Source organism: Rhipicephalus microplus, chromosome X (assembly GCF_043290135.1).
Source record: "Rhipicephalus microplus isolate Deutch F79 chromosome X, USDA_Rmic, whole genome shotgun sequence".
NCBI classification, from domain to species: domain Eukaryota; kingdom Metazoa; phylum Arthropoda; class Arachnida; order Ixodida; family Ixodidae; genus Rhipicephalus; species Rhipicephalus microplus.
Window position 1 is genome coordinate 752,095 of NC_134710.1, and position 25,758 is coordinate 777,852.

General features: G+C 46.0%; 1 protein-coding gene across 3 annotated transcripts in view; it reads left to right on the forward strand.

Moving 5' to 3' along the window:
* LOC119175609 (prolactin-releasing peptide receptor) overlaps nucleotides 1-25,758 on the forward strand; it is a 76,934-nt gene that overhangs the window by 21,985 nt on the left and 29,191 nt on the right. The window contains exon 2 of one of the 3 annotated variants that reach the window (XM_075881656.1): nucleotides 10,301-10,447. The exons of 1 other annotated variant lie outside the window; for it this stretch is intronic. In XM_075881656.1, coding sequence (XP_075737771.1) covers nucleotides 10,301-10,447 — 147 coding nt within the window. The remainder of the gene's footprint in view (nucleotides 1-10,300; nucleotides 10,448-25,758) is intronic. One more of the 3 variants, XM_075881657.1, reaches the window with a different exon arrangement.

Genomic DNA, 25,758 nt, shown 5'->3' on the forward strand with positions numbered 1-25,758 from the left:
AGGTTGAGGATGTTGTAAGTAGCTGGCGGATCTAGCCTTGCATGATTTGCAGGCAATTGCCCCGCCCGGTTTTCTCTTTGCTAGTTGTAGCTAATGTCCTTTGTTTTTTAACTAAGCACGAGCACGCTTTTAAAATAAAAATCGTGCATAGCGCCACGTAATCCTGCATAAGACGACGGCCTTTGTGCTATTCCACTTGCAGTATTGTTCCGGTACTCTATCTCGCTGCACTATACCCCAAATATAATTGTCACTTATCACCAGTCACATGCGAGGTCCGTAGCAATCAAAAATTTCAAGAGAAGTCGTGACACCTGTTTCCTGAAGATTGAGGAACCACGCGGAAACACAAAATCAGTCACGCTGTCACATGGCGAGCCTAACTGTTGCAGATCCTCAAATAAACCTTGCCGTTCCTTCTTAAGCTCACGACATTTAAGCAAATAGTGTTCTATATCACCGTTTTCCTTGCACTTCAAGCACCAGGGCGTCGCGGAGAGTCTGATCTTGTGGAGCCATGCTGGTGTACGCGCTGATCCTGTTCGGATGCGATGAAGCAAGCAGGCCTCTTCCTTTGATAGCCCTTGTGTCACACATGGCTGGTGAGGCGTCAGCCATAACGAGTGAAAATGCTTATTGACAGCCTCTCGTAAGATACGCTGATTGTCTTTGTGAGCCTTCTTCGTTGGTGTGATCTCCGCTTGCTCTTTGGGCATTGCGGTCACAGAAATTCGATATCCGTGTTATCTACCATTCTGCCCGGAAGCATTTCGACGCCGATGCCCTGTCACACTCGCCCTTGGCTTCAAAGCCTGTCTGCTCGCCTATCTCCACCAGTGCTGCCTTGGCCATCAGCATTTCGGACATGCCTTCTGAGCAACGCAAAGACGCTTGGATTTCTTCCCTTCTGGAATTTCTCAAACCGGACTCCCGCTCCAGTTTCCAGGACGCTTCGCCGCCAAGCACAACAGTTCATTCACTATTCGGGATAACCTGCTTACCACCGAAACTACAGCTTGATCGGCCGTACGTGGTTGCTCGTGATTCCCCGACATCTCCGCTCTGACGTCTGCGCCACGTTCCACGATGATCCACAATGCGACCATGCCGGTGTGTTAAAAACATACACTTGCTTGCAGCTGCGGTACTACTGGCGTGGTATGTACCGTTTCGTTCGCCGTTACGTAAGGTCTTGCCTTACGTGCCAGCGACGCAGGATGCCCGCTCAACATACCACAGGTCCCTTGCAGCCGTTGCCATGTCCAACACGAGCTTTCGATCGCATCGGCATCGACCTTTACGGTCCGCTTTCCCATACTTCGAGTAGCAACCGATGGGTCATTGTCGCTATCGACCACATAACGCGGTACACTGAAACAGCTGCGTTACCCTCTGCTGCCGCAAAAGACGTTGCGTGTTTTATACCGCAAAACCTTGTTTGAAGGCATGGAGCACCTCGGGAGTTACTAAGCGACTGCGGCCGTGTTTTTCTCTCCGATGCCATCAAAGTGTTGTTGAGCGAGTGTCACATCATACAGCGCACTACCAGAGCCTATCACCCGCAAACTAATGGGATGAAAAAGCGTTTTATTCGTACACTTGGAGATATGCTGACCATGTACGCTTTGGTATAGCATACGGCCTTTTGTGACATATGCCTACAACACTGCAACGCAAAGCACCACTTGATTTTCGCCTTTCTTCCTTCTTTATGGACGCGAGCCATCATCAACAATGGATACTATTCTTCCTTATCGACCGGACCCTTCAGAGTTGACAACCGTTTCACGAGCAGCAGCATACGCTGAAGAATGTCGGAAGCTTACTCGTGCGTTCACGTCACACGACCAGACGCGCCAAAAACATCGTCACAACGCGTCAAAGACGCCTATGGGCTTTGCTCCTAACTCACTGGTGTGGCTATGGATTCCTTCTACTCCTTCGGGACTCTCCCACAAGCTTTCGTCCAGGTACCATGGTCCCTATCGAGTTGTACGCCGAACATCCGCTGTCAACTGCCTTGTCGAGCCGCTGGACGCATCTCCGTTACAAGCGCCGTCGGGGACAAGAAATCGTACACGTCTCTAGCCGTACCATGACCGTTTTGTGTACACATGTTTTTAGGTCGCCAGGATGGCTACCTTGTCGCCGGAGGTTGATTGTAACGATGGTAGTGGACACGGAGCTCGAGTAAAAGAAAGAAGAAGAAGACGTGCTGTGATCGCAGGCTTGCATTCAGTTAGCCCTTGCGCTAAATGAATCTCTCGTTCGCCGAGTCAACTCCTGCGTGTTCAACACCCCGTTTCAGTTTATTTGATGTTCTGCGCAAGAAAATCGGTGAATCGTATTCTGAAGGCGCTGCGTTAGAGTGCCTCGAGCGTGCACCGGAGGCAAAAGAGCGCATCAGGTCACATCACGCTTGAGACATGAGCGCTATCTGGCAGTTATCCTAGAAAACAGGGCACGCACCGAGCGCGCCTGTCTCTCAGGTGATAAGGTGTAGAATGCAAGGCGACGGGTAGGTGCCACCACCGTGTCGTCTTAGCAACGCGTTGGAAACACTTGCCATTTAGTGCAAGCGTTGCATGGCCAGCTCAGCGTTATAAAGGCTGTATAGGATCCTTAAAATTACTTATGTATGCCTTTTGCAGTAAAAAATACACACACACGACATTGGCGTGTTGTTATGGTGCCTTAGATAAGCGCAATAATTGCTCTTTAATTGACAATCGGACAAGTATGAACGCTGAACCTTGAGCAATATTGGTGAGTGCTGCGGATGGGGTCGGCCGTTTGGAGTATCGTTTGGTCACTTTGGTGCCGTTTAGGGTGCCGTTAAGGGTGGATAAACAGACAAATGTTCAGACAGACAGATCAAAACTTTTGCGTCGAAGGTCCCCAAGAAAGACCATCGTCTTTAAAAACACATCACGACCGACAGAGGTGGCCGTCGTGACGTGGTTTCGCTAGACCGCGTAAAACCACCAAACGTGGACATGCAGCAACAGTGAAGTGCGTGCACCATCTCGAGTTCCACAGCCAGCAAGACTACCAGCAGACTCGACTGAATCAGCGCAACCATTCGTCGAAAGGTTCACGCGGAGTGCACGACGCACAAGACCTCCGGTGCAAATGAACTTGTGAACCACAACGTGGTATTGACACATTTACTTGAAGAGGAGTATTGTGTGCCGTGAAACGGCGCTTTTGTGCGCGAATGCTAACGGCGCAAGCACGAGGAACAAGTTTTCTTTGTACCGTTCAAGGGAGATGGATTAAAGCAATCAACAAAGATGCATACAAAGACGGATTCTATCTATCTATCTATCTATCTATCTATCTATCTATCTATCTATCTATCTATCTATCTATCTATCTATCTATCTATCTATCTATCTATCTATCTATCTATCTATCTATCTATCTATCTATCTATCTATCTATCTATCTATCTATCTATCTATCTATCTATCTATCTATCTATCTATCTATCTATCTATCTAGCCGCCTACGACTTTTAGCTCTCCCGGCCGTTTGGATAATGTATGGTATCGATACCAAACTTAGTATGGCATAACATGAGTATACGACTAGCATATTTGACTAGTCATAACATGAAAATCATGACATGTATGCCATAAATGTCATGATATACATTTCATGGTCTTTCTGCTCTTGCGGTGGTTTCGTTCACATGACATGTTGCAAAACTGGTAAGGTATGACATGATTGCATGGTGAACACAAGCGACAGAGCCCAACTTGAAAATCGTGACATGCGTCTTATGTTACAACATGATTACAAGCCACGCTCATGATGCGCTCTCGGCCATTTCGCTAGCGTCACGTATACCAAATTTGGTATTACGGTACGTGAATGGTGCGCATTAGCGCCGCATGCAGCATGTTGCATTTCGCGCCAGTTGCCGTCGGGCTGCGCCGACGGACGCCGGTCGTGCCGGTCGCGCTTTGTCACGTTTTGCTAACGAAGCGTCGCTGTGCCCAGCGTGCGCGCGCGTCAATGTTACCTTGGAATATATTGGGCCCTTCACGATGCACTCAAGGCCGTTTTGCTAGCTCCACATATACGAAATTTGGTGTTACGTAACGTCAATGGATGACGAAGGTATATGACTTGTGCAAACATGATAATCATGAGACGCTTGTCATGAAAAAACATGACAACATACCACGCTCATAGCGTGCTCGCGGCCGCTTCGCTAGCTCCACATATACTAAATTTGGCATCACGTGACGTGAATAGATGACGAAGGTAAACGACGCATCCAAACATGATAATCATGACTGAGAGGTCGTGTACGGCATAATTTACCTCCACCTCGTTACGTTGGGGTGATTTGAAAGTGGCATATCAACGTTCCTAATTCGTGCTTCACATATCGTCGATTCACACTGTACGTGGGATCTGCTAATTTTCTTTTCTTTTTTTTTTTGCATTGCGACCTGATAAATTACCGCTACGTATGCGAATGCAGACATGTGAATAGTAGCGTGATAGATAACTTGGCCGGATATGATCACCACTAACGCGAATAATCGTAGGCACCGCATGCTCAAGAAAGAAACCGGGCTGGAGGAATACTAATGGATGAAAGTCCAACGAGCGGTGCATTCCGAGCCATTGTCCTTGTTTCTTATCTAGAAGACATGGGTCAACAGGCATACGTTTGTTGCTACCACACCCTTGCACAGCACATTGTTTCCGCAGGTACCGGCAAAAGCACTTGATATTAAATGTAATTCCATTGGACACTGCATTCAAGACGTTCGCGAACGATAAAACTCACCTCACAATTTCGCGTACAGCAGAGAACGCAAGCAAGCGCGCAAAGCCCGTGAAAGGGTGTGTCATCAAAGACGAATTTTACGCCTTTCCATGAAGTGCACTGATCAACGATAGCGTGGAAAGAGGGCGCTATAAGAAAGATTTTTCGTAATAATAAAAAGTTGTCGTACATTCAGTGCAACTACATATGATACTTTAGAGAAAAATGTCATTTGTAAACCATAGTGATTGCTTCGACTTTGAATCAAAGTTGGTTTTTCACTATTAGGGTTGGCCCCGCCGCGGTGGTCTAGTGGCTTAGGTACTCTGCTGCTGATCCGCAGGTCCTGGTATTGAATCCCGGCTGTGGGGGCCGCATTTTCGAAGAAGGTGAAAATGGTGTAGGCCCGTGTGCTCAGGTGTGGGTGCACGTTAAAAAGCCCCAGTTGGTCGAAATTTGCGGAGCCCTCCACTACGGAGTCTCTCATAATCATATAGTGGTTTTGGGATGGTAAACTCCACATATCAATCAAATCACTATTAGTGTTTGTTCCCTCCACACATTGCCGTGTTTCAACCGTAGCTCGCATAACTCCCCATCCATCAGATCTGCTCACAAACATCTTATCGCTTTCGCCGAATCGAAATCCTCGACCTATTTGCTGCGCTTCAAAACATTGCACATTGGATATAAACGATACGTGTTTGACCATTCAACAGAATCCGCTAAAGAAATATAGCAATTGCCCAGTCATCAACATGCGCCCTCCCGCCTGCTGCGTTCTCCGCAATCAAACTTGTCGCTTTCAGCTATCTTCACTAACATAGGCAGCTTTCTTCCAAAACATGATATCATTTCTAATATGATTTCGTCATCTCGCAGCAATCTTTTAATATTAACTGAAACATGGCTTACAGGAGACGTAACGGACAGTGAAGTCCTCGCTGACCTACCAAACTTTCAACTTTTTCGAAACGATCGCATGGGCACGAGGGGGGGGGGGGGTACTTGTTGCCGTGAGACAAACCATATCCTGTACATCTGTAAACTTTGTATCTGATCGAGAAATCATAAGGCCTGACTATCATGCCTCACCTCATTCGATTTTACTAGACGTTTGCTATAGGCCCCCTCAAAGTGCTCCCGACTTCTCTTTCAAGTTGAACAACCTACTTAATGAGATAACAACCAAACACCCTAAAATGAATGTGAATCTGTTTGGAGACTTTAATTTTTCTAATATCACTTGGTCAAGTGCGCATGCTGTAATGGCTACACTAGAGGAATCAAACGAGTTTCTTGAGGCGTGCTTAAATTTTAAATTATCCCAAGTGGTCACAGAACCGACTCGTGTCACAAGTAACTGCCATAATATTATAGACCTTGTCCTAACAAATTACCCCGAAGGCGTCTCATCCATTAGGTATCTTCCCGAAATCAGTGACCACAAGGTTATTCATTTAGACTTTGTGGTAAAACCTCTCCTGGCCCCAACTGCTACAAAAACCATTCGTTTATAGGATGAAGGAAATTATGAAGCAAGTAACCATGACATAGGGCAGTTTTATCCCAAATTGAAAAGCACCTTTCCTTCTCATACTGTAGACGAAAGTTGGCGCATTTTTAAAGGAACTGAACAATTCAGTAGACAAATACATTCCTCTAATTACAATCTCTACTAATTCAGCCAAATCGTAGTTCGATAAAGCACTGAAGCTTTATAAAAAGAAACCACGCTTCCGCGCAGCCAAGTCCCGTAACACACCTGATGCATGGAATGCGTACAAAGACGCTGAAAGTGCTTCCCTCGAAGCCATCCGTCATGCTAAACGCTTATTTTTTCACTCTGACTCACCCAACATGCTTAAGAACAACCCGAAAAAATTCTGCCAAGTTATAAACCCTCATGACACGCGCTCTGTTAACTTATCAAACGAGTCAGGTGATGCCCTAGCAGACGCTGAATGCGCCCATGTCTACAACACCACCTTTGCATCAGTGTTTACTCATGAAACTGAAGTGTCATTTTATGTTACCCATGCCGCTGTTGAATGTACCATGCCACCAATTACATTTTTTCCATCCAGTATTTCATCCTTAACAGACAATACAAAACTCTCGTCGTTGGCTGGTGTGGATGATATTACATCAAAAGTTCTCAAGAACACGAAACATATTTGTGCCGAATATTTATGTTTATTGTTTTCAGTCACTTTCAACAGGCATGCTACCTCTTGACTGGAAACATGGAAAGGTCGTTCGAGTTTACAAATCCGGTAATAAACAGTCCCCATTAAATTATCGCCCCATCTCATTAACCCGTGTGCCATGTAAAATGCTTGAGCACATCACCTATACACATATCATAGACTTTCTCGATTTTAACCACTTTTTTCAACCATCACAGCATGGCTTCAGGAAAGGAATTTCGTGCGAAACGCAAATAGCCATGTTTGTTCACGACCTGCATGTAAATTCGGATTCTAACTTACAGATTGACACCATGTTTTTTTAATTTTTCAAAAGCTTTCGACAAAGTTCCTCCTGATCGTCTACTACTAAAATTTGATGTGTTACATTTAAATCCCAATATTTTAGCACGAATTAAAGAATTCTTAAGTAATCGCTCACAATCCGTCTTTGTTAATAACCATATATCTAGTGCTACCCCCGTAACTTCTGGTGTTCCTCAAGGGTTCGTACTTGGTCCACTGTTGTTCTTAATTTACATTAATGATCTACCATTGCCTGTCTCATCTAATATCCGTATGTTGCGTAATTTATCATACCATTGCTAACGTTTCCGATAACGCATCTCTTCAAAATGACTTGCGAAGTGTACAAGAATGGTGTAACCTATGGCTAATGGAACTAAACCGTAATAAATGCTGGACTGTCTCTTTCCACTACCGTAAAAATCCACTTATTTTTTTTTTACCGAATTGCTTGCGCTAACCTTGAACTAGTTCTTTCCTACATATATCTTGGAGTAACCCTTTACAGTGATTTAACCTGGGCGACTTATTACTAACACCATTTTATCTGCCAATAAAACTCTCGGGTTTTAAAACGCCATCTGCGCCATGCCCCTCAAGATGTAAAACTACTCGCCTATCAGTCTCTTATCAGGTCAAAATTAAAATATCCATCCCCCATTAGGAACCCTCATCAACAATATCTCGTCAATCAACTCGAGTCACTTCAAAATCGAGCTGCAAGGTTTATTCAGTCTAAGTACTCATATGACATCCGCATATCGGCAATGCAAACAGAATCCAGTTCATCATTACTCGCATCTCGTCATCGCACTGCTAGCGTCTGTCTTTTTCACAAGGTTTTTTTTTTTTTTTTTTTTTTTACAGCTCCCTCAGTAAGCCGCCGTACATTCTCCCCCATCTCCAGTCGCACCGGTCACCCGCAACAAGTTGCTTGCCCACGTGCCCGCACCGTCACTTTTTCGGCTTCATTTTTTTTTTTTCGTGCAGCAACTGACTGGAACGGCTTTTCCAATGACATCACAGCCATTACCTGTCCTTCCATATTTTTGACCACTTTAACAGATCACTTTACAATGTATTTGAAAAATGACTTTTGTTTTTCATATATGTACCCACCCCTTATGTAATACCCCTTCTATGGGGTCTTTAAGGAATAAAAAAATGAAATGAATGAAATGCTAATGTCGCTGGAAATGGCTTCTGAAATGCCTTTTGCCCGAACTTTCGCGACCCACTTGAATATACATTGGCTATTTTCTGCTGCCACCTAGCCATTCGTAAGCAGCTGCTTTGTAATGGCTCTTTTTTTTGTTCTTTTGTGGTATTTATAAAGTGTTAGAATGTGTAATAAAGACACAAAGCAAACAAAAGTACAATGGCTTCAATAAGCAGAAGCACTCAATGGCTAACACAGCGTATATGGTAGAAGAGCGAGAGTTCTTCACATTGTGTTATACGAGCTCTAAAAGGGGCCGGACACATAACCAGGCTTTGGTGACAGTGGTAGTGTTTGAGGCCTTCATATACTACAGCTGCTTTGAAGTAGTCACAACAAGAGCCGATGTTGGCGCCACGGTGATACGCTGCCGGAAGTGCTGGCGTCCGTAACCGCTATCGCGAGAAATAAGAAAAAAGTGTAATTAGAAAAATTTCCCGGAAAAAAAAAAGAAGGAACCACTGAGTCGAGTGTTCTACGACAGAACCACGATGATGATTGTTACTCCTTCGCAAGAACACGTTATACTGGTATCGGGCAAAAACCGTGTTAACATGGCATCTTAGAAGAATAAAGACCCCTGGCCGCGAAAGCGTTTTTACGACTGTTTGACATTGATTTGTAGCTTTGCGTACATGTTAATGCCCAAATTTAATCATAAATGATCTAATGCATTGCATAAATTATGCTAGCGTCGTTACTTCCGAAATATCTTGCGTAAGTTCGAAACACCCGCCTAAATACCCCTTGTGTTACTGTATATGCTACCTAAAGATACCATAAAAAACTAGCGTCCCAAAGCATGGTGATGCCTGCGAATACGTGCGTTCAGCTTTGGTGACGTAGAGCCAGGGGGTCCACGGGTGGTGAGCAATGAAGCGGTGTAGAGAGAGAAGGGTGACGCCCCGCCGGTGCCAGTTGGGGTATTGTGCGCGCCCTGAAAATGTCCCCTGATGCTTGCCTTTGCAGCGTCCCGCCCCCGGTTTACGCGTCGAGTGCACCTGAATACTCGGAAGCACCCTAAAACCAAATTAAAATATAATCGGTCAGAAGTGCTTCGCATGGAGGACTCTCAAACAACACAAGCATCTTGAGTTTCCAAATTCGGTGTCGGGAGTCTTTTAAGAACCAGGTGTCAGAAAATGCCAGTTTTATACCAAGGGACTTATTGAATGCTTCCAACCCATTACAAATGATTGAACTCTAATTATTCAACGTGATCACCCATAGCACAAACAAAATGCACACAATGCCTTACATGTGTAGCGGGTACCGCGCTTATCCACCGAATTACAAATAATGTCATAGTGATTGTTATCATGCTTTATAAATGTTACGGTGGTTTATGGTGTAGTGGGCAAAGAAAGTACAACAAACTTTGGAAAGGACGCTCTGCGAGCTTTGCTGCGACTGTGTGTTGAGCGCAGCCCTGGTGGTTTTTTCAACGTCAACTGTGTAGAGTTTAAATGTAATTTTTATTTGCGATTGATTCATGTACGTTTAATTCACTTTTTGTTTCTGTCAGCGTTCCAAGATCCCTTGATGAGTGCATAAGTGATTCGGTGTCTCTGCAACTCCTGCGCTTGCTCAGTATGGCTGTATTTGTAAAATGTCAAGGAAAGATGTGTGTCGTGTGCTAAAACTTAGTTTTTACAGCTTTCTATAATTAGAATCTTCTGAAAATTGCTCTGAAAAGCTGAACCTCCCTTACCTTTTTATGCATCGAAGGGACTCTCACAAAATAACATCATTGTCCTGGAACAATTCAAAAAGCTTATGAGACTGCAATGCGCTTTTCAGCAGCACCGCGCACGTCTTGAAAACGCCGCGCTTGACCAGTCGCTCTGCAACCCGCTCGTGGCGCTTCTGTCTCGGAGAGCCAACATGGAGGTTCGTATCGACCGCCGTGCGCCTGCACTTCCTCGCGGATAGCAACGACCGATTCATGTGAGTATTCTCTATACCGGCTCTTGGTTTCCTCGAAGAGGCACGAGCACTTGTTGCTTTTTTGCAATTAGCAGGAATAGCGTTCACTAGGCTACATGGCCAAGAAACCTTAAAATTAACAACGCACAGGTTCGAGTTGGTGCTCCTTAAACGACCAGCGTTCAGTGAAACCAATTGTCAACAAACGACGAAACAGACATGGACGCACGCCAACGTCTTGAACGATTTCAATTTTTAGGAGAGAAATATGTACATGCTGTACGTGAACACATTAATAGGCTATTAAGCCAAACAAATGCGATGTATACAAGCATGCAACAACTTAGATCAAGCACGTGCTGTAAGAAGGCCAGTTACTTCACGTTTGGTCAGAGAAACGGAGGTCATGTCGACGCAATCACTGCTGCATTTAGACTGCCTCGAAAGTGGCCCGTGTGCGCTGAACAGAAGACAGTGCACTCCTCAAGAAACGGATTTCACTCGCACTCGTGGCAATGATTACCCCTCTTGAGAACAGCATCATGATCAACATCAGTTACTCCAATACCACTGCGAAACAAATACACACACTCAGCGAAAACTTTCGACTAAATTTATCATGCCATTGAACTTTTTTTATACACTGACACAATATTGACTACGCATGCATGGTTGTACATGAAATAAAACAACAGTTACGTGTTAGAAGATGCCGCTGTCTAGATCAATTTTACTCGGTGAGTGAAGTGGATGAACGCATGTATCACCCAATTTTGCAATGGAGGTCCAATATCTTCATGACTCAGCAGCGCACATCAAACGCACATGTTTATTGCAACTTGAAATGCAACGGAATGACCGGCAATGCACATTATCGCGGCGCTCTTTTAAGCTAACAGAGAATTGAACAATGACGTCAGAGAGCCAGCCAGCCACTTACACGAGCATTTAATCCTAGTCACAACACGCAAAACATAGAGTGACATCAGAGCACATCTACCACACGTTTTATATACGCTGGAATAACACAACCCCCCCCCCCCCCCCCCCCGCAAGTGTTTTAGCAGCGGTCAGGCCAGGCGTGTAGCCAGGTTTGTTTGTTTTTTACATGGGGGGAGGGGGGTATATATCGAATACGCCTACCCTGTTGATTTCAAGAGCTTGGTGAATGCGAAGCTTGGCCGCGAAGGCAGTAGTTCAAGTACATGAAGTCAAGCAAACACGCCGTCATTTTCTTTGCTGTGTTTCAATGCCAGAAGTATAGTGAACAAAACGGACAAACTAGAGGAGATCTTGCTGGCTTTTGCACCTGATATTGTGGTGATTATGGCTTCATCCCTGTATCCATGATTCAGAAATAATTTCAGAAGGCTATAGCCTACTTCGCAAGGACCGTGACAGCCGCGGAGGTGGAGTGGCTATCGCTATAAAAGATGGTTTAGCGTTCCAGGAAGAACATGGTATACCGAACCACGAGAGTCTGTGGTGCACTGTAACGTTTCAAACCCCACCTATACTAACAGGTGGAGTATACAGACGACCTGGGGCACCTGAATCTTATCTTACGGAACTGCACAACTATCTCCTCGCGAAAATGCACGATCGGACGAAGCTAGTACTTGTTGGCGACTTCAATTTGCCAGAAATAGACTAGGAAAACCTAACCGCCTGCAATAAAGAGGCAAATAGCTGCGAGCAACTTCTGGATACTATGCTAAGTTTCTCGTTATCTCAATGTGTAACGCAAGCGACACGCATTCAAGGGCTTGCTTCCAACATCTTAGATCTTATTTTAATTTCTAGCTCAATAAATGCTCAAGTTATGATGCAAGATGGAATCTCCGACCATAAAATGGTTTTAATAGAATTTCTGAATCTTAGCGCGGCAAAAAGCGACAATGAAAATTCACATATATTTATTAAAGATTATTTCAGAGCGGCCGATGAAAGTATTATTGATTACCTAGAGATGCAGTTATACAATTTTCACGCTGAACCTTCAGATGATGTTGACAACTTGTGGTTAAAATTTAAGGCAGCAATTTTCCACTGTGACGAAACCTACATTCCTACGAAACGTAAGAGGACAAAACGAAGGACTCCTTGGATAACGCGAGAAACAATTCATATGAAACGGAAGCTGAAAAGAATGCGGAAGCGTAAATGCGATCCAGCTGTAACAAGTCTGTCATACCAAGAATTTAAAAGCCTGTTGCGCGAAGCGAAGGCCTTTTTTTTTTTTTTTTCACACACCCTAACCGACTTTATGACAACACAACCGTGGAAATTTTGGCGTTATCTAGCTAAGCCTGACAGTGCAATCCGTAAGATGGAAATCAACGGCATAGTTACTGAAACGCGCGCGCAATAGTTAGCTCGTTCGATTCCCTTTTCCAATCGGTATTCACCCAAGCATGCCCAGTTCAAGGGCCGCTTTTTGAACGTGACTCAGCCATGCCGGAAATCGAGATAACCGAACAAGGTATCTTGAACCTGCTTTTACAACTTGATGTTAAGAAATCACTGGGACTATATAAAATCCCAAATGCGTTTCTTAGGCGTTATATGCAGAACAGTTTGCTCCTTTTTTTTGTTTAAAATATTTATGCTTTCACTGAAAACTGGTGCACTTCCGAGAGACTGGCTAAACGCAAGAATAATTCCGATCCATAAAAGTGGTAACAGATTTCTGGTGGACGCGTATCGACCCATATTGCTGATGACCTACTGTTGTAAATTAATGGAGCACATCCTCAACAAAGCTATTATAAATTACTTAGAATCTAACAATATGGTGTACCCGAAGCAACACGGATTCCGTAGCGGTCTCTCCACGGTAACGCAACTTGCAGATATTCATGACTTCTCTGGCATAATTGACTCCAAACTTCAGGCTGACGCAATATTCATAGACTTTGCGAAAGCCTTCGACCGTGTGCCTCATTCCAAATTAATAGCCAAGCTTGAATCCCTTGGAATTAATAGCAAAGTAATTACATGGTTCTCGGCCTACTTAACCAATCGCTCCCAGTATGTAACTTAAAACAACGTAGAATCTGACTGCCTTTGTGTTTTGTACGGTGTACCCCAAGGGTCTGTTTTGGGGCCAACATTATTTCTTGTTTACGTTATTGATATCTCTTCTTGTGCGGAACCAGGTGTAACATTGTGACTGTTCGCAGATGACTGCGTCATTTACACTACAATACGCGGTATCGATGACCAATTGAAACTCAATTCTTCTTTACAAAACATTTGCCGATCGTGCGAGATGTGGGGAATGGAAATAAATCTGTCGAAAACCACGTTAATAAGCCTAACCAAGAAAAAAACTACCTTTGTCATTTGTGTACAATATTAATGGTTCCAATATTAGCAAAGATGACAAAGTAAAATGTCAGGGCGTCACATTCTCGCAAGACCTCAAATGGGAACAGCACATTACCAGTACATGCGCCAAGGCATTTAAACAACTCGGATTCCTGCGTAGAAAATTGAACAAAGCACCTTCAGCAGTTAAGCTAACCGCCTACAAAACCCTGGTCAGGCTCATTCTAGAATACGGAAGTATAGTGTGGGACCCTCATCAAAACTACCTTCGCGAAAAACTTGAAAAATTGCAGAACAGGGCCCTGAGGTTTATATACTCAAAATACTCTTGGCGCGACAGTGCAACGGACATGCGCCATCAAGCGCACCTAGCAACTCTGTCTTGCCGGCGTCATGTTGCTTCCATGAAGTTTTTTTTTTATTTCTTTTTTCACGGTCACCTTAAAATCTGTAAAGACGACTATATTCATCCGCCTGGCCGCCGTTCTAGAAGGACGAACCATGATAAATGTATACGTCCCTTCAGTGCCCACAGCTATGTGTTTAAATATTCCTTTTTCCCTCGCGCTGTCAACGCTTGGAACGCGCTACCAGGTGAAGCTGTTAATATTACAAACATTGATCAATTTTGTTCTTTTGTGGAGCAGGTAACAGAGCCAGTATAGTTATATTTTGCTGTTGTTCTTGTTGTTGCGATAGCGAAAAACGTGTTTTGCAGTGGGGCATTGTACTCTTTTGTACATATATATTGTTTTTCATGCGTAGTACGTGGTGCTTTTTTTTTTCGTCTTTTCTCGTGTATGGGAAGAGCAACAATGTAGTATTGTTGTACTCGCTATTGTAAGTGTTCCGCTGTTGCGCCTATCGTCCCTCAAAATGTTGTATTCCTTAACTTTGTATCTAATTGTTTACCTGTGATGTTGTATGCCCGCTTCCTGTACACTTTTTTAAAAAAGTTAGTAAAAAGGTAGCAACTGCAAGCAAATAGGTAGTAACTGCAGTGGTTACTACCTTTCTTCGACCATGACTACCCTTTTGCTACCTGTTTACTACCTACGTTAGTAAACAGTTACTACCTGCAACCGTTACTAACTTTTTGCGACCTCTTTACTACCTACGCTAGTAAACAGTTAGTAATTGAAAGGAAAGAAGTAGTAACTGCAGCCGTTACTACCTTTCTTGCCCCATCACTACCTCTTTGCTACCCGGCTTTTGACTATCTATTCCAATATAGAGTGTGAATGCGATTTTGATGATTTATGGGAGGAATCGTCTCGATGTATAATCTATACACGGAAAAATGACGCAGAAGGTATCCATAGATCAAGAAAATACATTTTCTTTAAATAACGCAACCGAGATATGTAAACGTCATTCTGATATTGTCGAAACGAAGAAGTACAAGTTAACGAACCATAAGCAAGCGTTACACGTATCGTAATTGACAACCACAACAAACTTAGTAAATCACAGCACATATTAACGAGACCGGCAGATCAAAATAACTAGACGGTCGCAATTAGCCTCGAGGACAGTCACAGTTAATCCACTGTGGCGTGTCTCCAAATATTAGCATTGTTTTGGTGCGTCAAACCCCCAAAACGATAATTACCTTTTAAACGCTGATACATTAGTCGTATGAAGAATTCAAATGCACTGAGAAATACGGTATATAGCTCCGGCCACTGTACATAATGCATTTTGTGGCCATGTTATAATAAATAAATATGAGATATATTTTTATAAATAAGGCTAATTAAAAGTCTTGTGCTACGTCACCAAACACACGTAACCAGGTAGTATAATATAGTGTTATAGGTTAAAATTTGTTAAAATTCATCCTGAAACGCAAGTGCTCCCCTGTGCCATACACGCCCCTGCAAAGTAGGGGCTATATATGCCGAACGCTTACTTCTTACTACATGTATACGTAAATAATAGTGAACTTGTTTGGTCTATGCGTTCTTCGCATTCATGGCACACCCCGCTTCTTACCCGAATTTGTCTAGTTGTGAGACATTGATTAGCTAACTTTAGCAGTGGAGAAATAATATACCAAAATAAATGAACGACGTAGTATCGGTTACTACTTTTTTTCTTGAAACCTTTAAAAGTTACTACCAATAGGTGGTAATGGCTAGGGTTGTAATAGTTACTAACTGCTGGTAGTAACAGCAAAGGTAGTAACTGTTACCACCCTCGCCGTTACTAACTGCGCTTACTACCAGGGTTGTAACATGTGTGACAAAGCATTACTACCCCAAAGTTAGCAAGTACTACCACCTTTTTTTAAGAGTGTATGGGTCTGCAGAAGACCTACAGTATTGTTAAATAAATAAATAAATAAATAAATAAATAAATAAATAAATAAATAAATAAATAAATAAATAAGCATTTTCTTGTGTATACTACAAGCACTTTTGGCATCTATCTATCTATCTATCTATCTATCTATCTATCTATCTATCTATCTATCTATCTATCTATCTATCTATCTATCTATCTATCTATCTATCTATCTATCTAAACGGGCTCATGCGATGGAGAGGCTTGTGATCGCTCCTTCATTGGCTGAGAATGAGGTATGCTATCGGCATGTATCAGTGGTGGTATGGTGTCGGTTGAAGACGCAGAGTCCAAGACTTGAAGTGGTGGGCCTCACCTATGCGGTGGATTGGTACCATGCAGGGCAGGACAGTGGCTGCGGGTAAGCTGCAATGCATACAGATGCAGCTTCGAGCTGCGTCTCCTCCCTAGCTATATATCCTCGACAGCGGTCATGTTGGACTATGTGGTCGTGCAAAATAGATAGTAACTTCATCCAAAAGCAGCTATGAGCTTGTCACTCCACTCTAACGCCGACGGCAAAATCCAGCCGAGAGTATCCATATAATTTCTCTCGCTATAAAAATTTGTAATTGGCTTATCGGTGAGCTCTCACTAGCTAGGTTGCTGAAGCTCACGGCCTCTTTGCACAGGTTGCACTTAATCGATTGAACGAGTGCTACCTTACCAGCTTTGCATCCTTCGAAAGTCTTGTGTCCAGTGCTTACGGCGGCGGTCTCACGTCTGAGGCGCGAACACGCCATTTTTGCCACATTTCCAACTAACACGGCGGCTGTTATCTTTGTTTTATATAGTTGACCTATAAATAACAGAACAGCTTGATATTTTTACATCTTATTTTATATCTGTTAAAATTAAATCAACCTTTTACTGTAGGGGATGGCAAGGCAAGAATAAGTGCAAGTTACGCGGTTTGAGCTGACTGTGACTGTGACCACTTTCTGAAAAATCTGCTACAGTCATACCACTGTTTCTTGCACAGCACATTCAGGACATATTCTTCTATATCTCCAACGTAGCAAATTCATGTACAATTTCTACTTTATTGTTAGTCATCTTTTGAAAGCAGCCAAATTTAGTAACTTCAGCGGGAGATTGTCCGCTAACTACTCGCTTGACGAGGTTCCTTTTTTGTTACGTATATAGAAAATAACATTAAAAATGGAAAGAAGACAACCCTTCCGCCACCTTGTGGCTTTGCGCAGAAATGATTTGCAGAACATAGCATTCCTTATAGGAGTGTTTACTTTCAATTTCATTCCTTTAGGGTGCACGTTAAAGAACCCCAGGTAGTCAAATTTTCCGGAGCCCTCCACTACGGCGTCGTTCATAATCATATTGTGGTTTTGGGACGTTAAACCCCACGTATCAATCAATTTCATTCCTTTACGCACTCTGATTTTTTAATGCAAATGTATTTCTTAGTCGGGGCATTTCAGGCGTCTGTCGGTGTCCTCGCGTTGGCAGGTGTTTATGTATCCGCTCTCACTCCATCTCCCATAGCAACAGCTGCGGGTGCGTGCGCTTATCCTCGCCCCTCGCAACCGGGGCAGGTGGTGTGGGTGGAGTAGCAGTTGATTGATTTGATTGATATGTGTGGTTTAACTTACCAAAACCACCATATCATAATGAGAGACGCCATTGTGGAGGGTTCCGGAAATTTCGACCAGTTGGGTTTTTTTTAACATGTACCCATGTTTGAGCACATGGGCCTATAGCATTTTCGCCTGCATCGAAAATGCAGCCGCCGCAACCGGGATTTGATCCCGCGACCTGCGGGTCTGCAGCTGAGTACCTTAGTCACTAGGTCACCGCGGCGGGCTGAGTAGCGGAGAGTGCGGAGGAAGAGCGCGCTCTGGCGTGCAAGAGAGAGAGAATAAACTTTATTGGGTTCCAGCATGCGGGATTCCCTCCGGCCGCGCAGGACGTGGGGTTCACCCTATCTCACGTTACACTAGAAGTCCTAATGTCACGCGGGCCTAGACCTCAAGGCCTTCGTGCCCCGTCGCCGCTCGGGTTACTGGGGGTGTCCCCCTTTCGCCTTTGCAGCGCCAGTGCGACCTCGAGCTGCCGGACGGCCCTTCGCTGGTCTTCTGGGTCCGTAGACCCCACACGCTGTTCTACTTGCGGCGGTAACACCGGACCGTCCGCGCTGTCTGCGTCACATCCCCAGAGTATGTGAGCCAGGGTGGCTCTCGCGCTCGCGCACACACTGCACATTTCACTCACGTAGAGTTCGGGGCACACGTGTCGCGCTAGCGATGGGGTCAGCACAGTCTCGGTTTGGAGCTGGCGCAACCTCACCGCCTCCCACCGGGTAAGATCCCTGTGCGGAGGCGGGAAGCCACGCCGTTGCTCCCTGTACCACGCGAGGATGTCGCCGTAATCGAGCAGCTGCTCCTCGCCTTCTTCTTCGGTCGCCGTCGTGTCTTCGGAGGCGGGCGCGGCCGCGGTCCGGCACGTGGCGAGACCACGGGCCGCGGCATCCGCCTCCTCGTTGCGGTTCGGAGATCCTGGTATCAGGTCCCTACCCATGTGAGCCGGGAACCATTTTAGCGTCAGCCTCGACTTGGACTCGTCGCTTGCCAACGCCCTAGCAGCCGCCCCGCACACGGCTCCGCGCGAGAAGCTACGGATGGCCGTCTTGCTGTCACTGAGTATTGTCCGCACGCCCGGGGAGCGCGCCGCCAAGGCTATCGCCATCTCCTCGGCCTGGCTCGCGCTCCGCGTACGCACGCTGCATGACGTGACGATCTTGCCCGTCGTTGCGGCGACCGCCGCCGCCACGTAGGCGTCCTTGTTCTTGACTTTGGCCACGTCCACGTAGACGGCGCCCTCGTCGTTCTGATGTTGCAGCAGCAGCGCCCTGGCTCGCGCCGCTCGTCGTCCCTCGCTTTCGCCGGGACCCATGTTCTTTGGCAGCGGATACACCACCAGTCTTCGCATGGTTGACTCCGTGAGTGGAGACGTTTCGTGGTCTTGTTCCTCGGGGGAGGACAGGCCCACTCGTTCCAGCAGCCGCCTGCCGACCGCGGTGCGGCCCAGGCGCGTCAATTGAGCAGTACGTTGGGCCTCGCCGATCTCCGAGAGCGTGTTGTGCGCTCCCAGAGATAGCAAGGCCGTCGTCTTGGTGCCGTTGAGCAGGCCCATGGCACCCGCATACGCCTTGCGGATGGCCGCGTCGATTCGCTTCCTCTCCGCTTCCGTCCACTTGTGAAAGGCCCCCGCGTATGCTGCGTGGCTAACTGCAAAGGCCTGCAGCAGTCGCAGGAGGCTCGCTTCTCGGATTCCTCGGGACCTCGACGTGACCCTCTTGACGAGTCTCGTCGCTATCCCGATCTTCGTTACTATGTGGTTGGCTGCCGTCCCGTTCGTGCGGTGGGCGTCCACGTACATGCCTAGTACTCGGAGGCTCTGGACGTGCGGGACCGGCGTGCCGTCGCTGGCTCGGACGACTATGTTGCGTTCCGCTTCTTCCGCGGCCCGCTTTCTCCATCTTCCCGGTGGTGGGAGCACCAATAACTGGGACTTCTGTGGCGAGCACTTCAGCCCCGTGTCTCTCAGCGTGGTCTCCACGGCGTCGATCGCTGCCTGCAGTCCGGCCTCGATGTCGCCGTCACTGCCGCCCGTCGCCCATATCGTGACGTCATCGGCATAGATGCAGTACCGGATCTTCGGTCCGAGCGCGTCAAGGCTCTTGGCGACGGCGATCATCACGATGTTGAATAGAAGCGGGGATATCACGGACCCTTGTGGGGTTCCGACGCTTCCTAGCTCCCTCTCTTCGAGTCGTTCGCCTCCCACCTCTAGCCTCGCCGTGCGACGAGTGAGGAAGGATCTTACGTAGTCGTACGTGCGCTTGCCCATGTTGAGCTTTGCCACGCAGGCAAGGATGGCCGAGTGCTCCACCTTATCGAAGGCGCTCTGCAGGTCCAGGCCGAGAATGGCCCGGTTGTCTTTCTGCGGAACGCCTCCGGCTGGCTCTAGTACCTCGCGTTGCAGCAGCAACATCGCGTCTTGCGTCCCCAGGCGAGACCGGAATCCCAGCATGGAGTCGTTGTAGTGACCGTTCTCCTCCAAGTACCGCTGCCACCGGTTGTTGAGGACGTGCTCCAACACCTTGCCCACGCAGGACGTGAGCGAAATGGGGCGCAGGCCCTCTATTCCCGGCGGCTTGTTGGGCTTGGGCAGTAGTATCGTCTTGGCCGTCTTCCACTGCTTGGGAAGGCTTCCGCTCGTCCAGCAGGCGTTGAAGTACTTCGTCAGGGCCGAGACTGCAGCGTCGCTGATGTTACGCAGAGCCTTGTTTGTCACTTTGTCCGGTCCCGCGGCTGAGCGACAGTTCAGGGCGTTCGTTGCCTGGCGCACCTCCCACTCCTCGATCTCGCGGTCGAGCAGCGGGTTGGGCGCGCCGTCGTATTCCGGATGCTCCACGTGGTTTGTGGCCGGGAGGTACTTGTCGTTTAGCCGCTTGTGCATCTCCGCTTCGCCTAGCTGGTTGGCCGCGGCGTGGAGGATCTGCGACATGCGGTGTCGTTGATGTTCCTTACTCTTGGTCTCGTCCATGAGGTGGCGCAGGAGGGCCCACGTGCCTCCCCTATGGAGTTGGCCATCCGCTTCGCTACACATGGCATACCATTGCTGGGCACACAGTTGGCGGCTGTAGCGCTCGATTTCCTTCCCGAGTGCCGCGACGCGTTTGCGCAGCGTTCGGTTGTGCCTTTGTCTTTTCCATCTTCGTTGTAGCGATCTCCTCGCCTCCACGAGATGGGCGAGGCGCGGGTCCACCCGATCGGCTTCCTCCGGTACCTCGACTTCGGTCGTGGCGTCCTTGGCGGCGGAGACAAGGCTCGCCGACCATCTCTCCACGTCGTCCACCTCGCCCAGATCGGCTTCCCTGAACTTGTGCCAATCGGTGAGGAGCTGACGTCGTTTGGTCGTTCCGTCGACCACACGAGCGTGGGCGAGCTCGGCGGAGCTCCCACGTGTGTGGAGAGAGTGTAGGTGCAGTGCTTCGCCACTCCTTCTCTCAACATTTGCTCTCTCTCCTCTCTGCACCCTACTCTCCCGTCCGCTCGTTCGTTCGTAAACGGAGTGAAGCGCGCGTCGCACTCTCGACCGCTCGCTCGCTGATGAATGTGTAAATAAATGGTTACGGTACGAATCCTCGCCTCGTCATTATTTACGTCGTTGAAATCACTACACGGTATACTCTCGGCGCAAGAAATGCATTCGCATTTCCTCACGATTATATTCCGGGAAGGGGGGGGGCAATTTTTTAAAATAATAGTGATCTAAATTAAGGAATTTTCTTAATGTATGGACCTACCTCTACCAATTTTCGTGGAATGCTACTGCAGTTCTATGGCGGAAATTACAGACGAACTAGTGCCCCTGATCTATTTCGTCCATAGAGTTTCCGAGAATCAACTAGAGGGCACTCTGGCGCTGCGATCGTTTAGCGACCATGGAAATGATGGGTAGTACACACCTTTGCCTAGTCTTCGTACTTGCGGGTGGCGAATTGTACTTGCGGCTTCGTTTACTGCTGTGTTTCGGTTTTGTTTAGAAATAAAGATTTAACCCTTAACTTCGTGACCCAATTTGGAAAGGTAAGTCTAAAGGTATGAAATGGCGAAGCACAATCGCAGAACATTTGCTGATTTTTGTTCCGTGAGAAAACAGCTCCAAGCCAGACGAACACACACGGAGCCAAAACCAGGCCAGAAGTACAAGGTTTAGACAAATTTGTGTACTACCCATCATTCCCATGCTTGCTGAACCGCCGTGCGTTGCAGCTCCCATAGACACTAGCGCCAGAGTTCCCTCTAGTGTATATTAAGAAACGCTATGATTTCGTCAACGTAGAATTTTTAAATAAAGCTCGCAGAAATGCGAGACAGAGCTAATGAATCGTCTATATTTATCATGCACCAAACGGGAACAAAACCGCAATAATATTCAGACTGCGTTGAAATCTCAACATGCATAGTTTACACACATTAGTTCCCGTCTACAGTTATAATTATACACATGAATCACTCACCAATACTGCATGACCACTGAGAAATTAGTATTATTGTTATCACTACAACGAAAATCTTCCTCTGGCGCCATCTAGACGTAGAAAACAAAAGCGGTTAGTTCAAAAACTCCCTGTCTCTCCGAAGACGAAAACATTTTATCTCCGAGTAGAATGTATTTTCCAACTTAAAACCATGCAATCTCTTTTGTTCCAGAGTTGCCAGGTGCCGCAGAGCAAACAGTTACCTCAAAACAAGCCCCAAAAAAGCGGCGGTGCTTATCCGAATAAGCCCAAAATAAGTTAAACAAATGTTCCTATTCTTGAAAATTGCGTTGTAGGGTGAGAAAAAATACTACGAATACATCTGGAATAAACATTTATTTTGGATAATGAGAATAGGTGCATGATTAAAGGCAAGCATTTTTCTAGCCTTACACACAGTCATCGCCACTGACGTCTGGCAGATCAGGATAATTCATGGCATCTACGTCCGCAGAACTGTACATAATCTTTGCGTTGAATAGTTCCATAATTTTTGCCGTTGGTTAAAACTGCAGCTTTTTTTTATCGTCTCTGGTGACTGGATGTGACCAGTTCTCTATAGCTGCGGTCCCTTTCCCACTCTTTACAATACTTCTTGCCGTACTTTGACCACTTTGAAGCTATGGCCATGCACTACGACGGCACAAGGACACTCAAGAAAGGAACACACCGGACCAGCGCAGACTAACAACTGACCTTTTTTCACTAAGAAACCACAAAATACACTCTTTTTCCGCACCTCATGAACACTGCGAATGAGCAAATCGGCATCGTACAATCATTCACAGAAACTGATAAAGCCTTTACCGTATAGAGTGTAATGTCACACCATAACGACATCATGTCTTATAAGGACGTGTGCGTCAGTCACCCTACGGTTTCGCTGAATGATAAATAAATTGAATTGTTGAAAAAGATGTGATATTACACCGTCTTTGGTAGAGGTTTGATCTGTTTATGTGAATGATTGTACGATGCCGATTTGGTCATAAACAGTGTTCATGAGGTGTGGAAAAAGAGTATTTTTCTTTGGTGCTCTGTTAGGGAATAAAGATCAATCATATAAAAATATGCTCTCGTAAAGAGTTGCCACTCGAGCCTTTGCGCTGAAAAGAAAAAAAAGGGTATGACCAACCACTCGATGCCGTACCCATGCTCGCTTTTCACTCTTTAATTAACACATGCAATAGCCACCTCAGGGGGACCATGAAGACCCATGTTTGGCATAAGTTTTTTTTTAAAAAAAACGTATTCATTTGTGCAATTTTCCATATCGGCTCTACATCGTGTCCCAGTGAGGACGTTTAATGCTTTACCACAAAAATCAGTAAAGTCTGACAAGAAAGTGCAGTCTTTCTGCATTTGTTCTGCACATTTATGTGGTTTAGGTGTACAGTGCATGTGTGGGTGTGTAGCCTTCTAGAAAAATGTTTTCACTGAAGGAACTGCACACTTCCACGCTGCCAGTGAAAACGTGGCTGAATGAAAAATCAATATACGTACCCTGGACAGTGAATTGTAGACTCAGCAACCAACCTGAGACTATAAGCATTGTTTTATTCATTGTCGTGACGCTTTTTATTTTTGGGACATTCTAAAAAGAACGTTAAGAAAATAACTTCCAATCACAGCTCATGGTATTAGGTTCCTTCTGTTCGAAAAGAGTCTGACTAATAATACTCCTTACGACCTGTTTATGTTGTTGGGACTTTATTCATTATGGAAAAGTGGCATGATCGATAGACACGCCGAGCCACCACGGTCGACGAGATCTGTCTTCCGAGAAGCAGCTGCTCAAGTGCGCAGTGTTGTCGAGACTGTATTTTACCCCGTTCCGGAGTGGCTTCCCGTTCTTGACGCTTGTGTGTGTTTGCCCGACTTCTGATGAAGTATGTTGTGTGCACTTTACTGGTGATAATTTCATTCATTAAAGAAAAAAAAAGTGGGTATGTAGCCTAGTGGTAAAGACACTCGCTTTCGGAGCATGTGAGTACGGGTTCAAATCCCAGCATCAGAAAGTAAAATGTTGGTTTTATTTATGCTGACAATATTATTGGGTCTGACCAGCCACTCGGCCACAGGGCCAAGCGGGAGTGTCCACTCTTTACGCAAGATCAGTTAGTCTGCGCTAGTCCGGTATGTTTCTTTCCTGTGTATTCTCGCGTGTGTGCGCTTAAGTTCCAATTAAAACCAAGGGGCTTTAGTTCTAATTAAAACCCCTTGATCTTGGGAAAGTACCGCCATCCATTGTACTCGCCACGACGCGCTCGACCTCCTCGCCCCCCTTCGCGTCCTCCCGGTCTCTGAAACTTTTTCTGCACGATGATTGGTCTCCTGCACGGTTGGATCTTGCGCTTTGCTTGTGTTCTTCTTTGTCGCTCACGCCATTTTTTGCCAATGCTCTGCGTAACAAACGTAGCGTGCGCATTGTTTTGTGTGGTTTGTGCGAGCGCTAAGCCGTGCTGTTGCGCCTATGACTGCAACAACCACAGTAAAAATGGTTACGCACTTTTTATGATACCCCAAGGCAAACGCGATGGCTTGCGCAAGCAGCTGTGGCTGCACAACATCGGCCTAAAAAACTTCGTTCCGACAAAGAACAGTGTACTTCGCGAGGTAAGGCACCTTTCTTCTTCCTCGTAGCAAAGCATCACCGAATGCTGCATTAGAAATATTGTTTCGGGCTGCTCATCAACATACGCGATGTTTAGGGCCGAAGCTCCTTACGGCGTGGGTCGTATGTACCGTGCCATCGTAGTCGTCGTAGTAGCCAGTTGCAAAGCATTGGATGTCAATAAAAACGGTGTCACAGCATATCCACAAAGGAATTGATGGTGAGTTGGATAAAGCGTCCGTCAGTCCGTCCATGCTTCCGTGGATCCATATGTGCATCCATCCATCCGTTCGTCTGTGCGTCCGTCCGTCCACACGCTTCGCCCCACTCGTCATCATTAACCTCGTGGATATGGTGTCATTTTTTCTCGGCTATTTGTGCGTTGGTTCAAAGGGGAGTTGTCATCAATATGCTGAATTCATTTGTTGCAAACAAGAAGAAAGTTGAATTGTTTAACGTTTTGATACAAAATTATGTCAGGGAAATTTGCCTTAAATGTACCTTGTTGCGTTCAGCCAGCCACTGCTAGGAATACCCGCCGTAAACATGATCGATACTTGGCACCCATATTTGCACGAACTAATACTTACAAATACAGTTATTTTCCCTGAACAGAATCGAAAGTTGGGCTAGTTGGATATGCATGGTATAACTGTCAGTTCAAGCGCACGAATAAACAGAAAGGAAAAGAGGACAAGCGCTTGTCCTCTCTTCCTTTCTGTTTATTCGTGCGCTTGAACTGACAGTTTCCCAGAACAGTAGATGGATGCAATTCACTGCCTCATGAGATTTTTTCGGAGGACAAGTTTGCTATATTGCTGGAACGTTATCTACTTGGGGATTTGAGTGTGCAAATGTGTTATAAATTTTGTTGCTGTTTCACAGACATGTGACCTGTGTTAGCGTATGGATACATGTCTTTTTTTGCTGTTACGAATCACTTGATGTTTCTTATGCCCCTCCTGCCTGGACCGA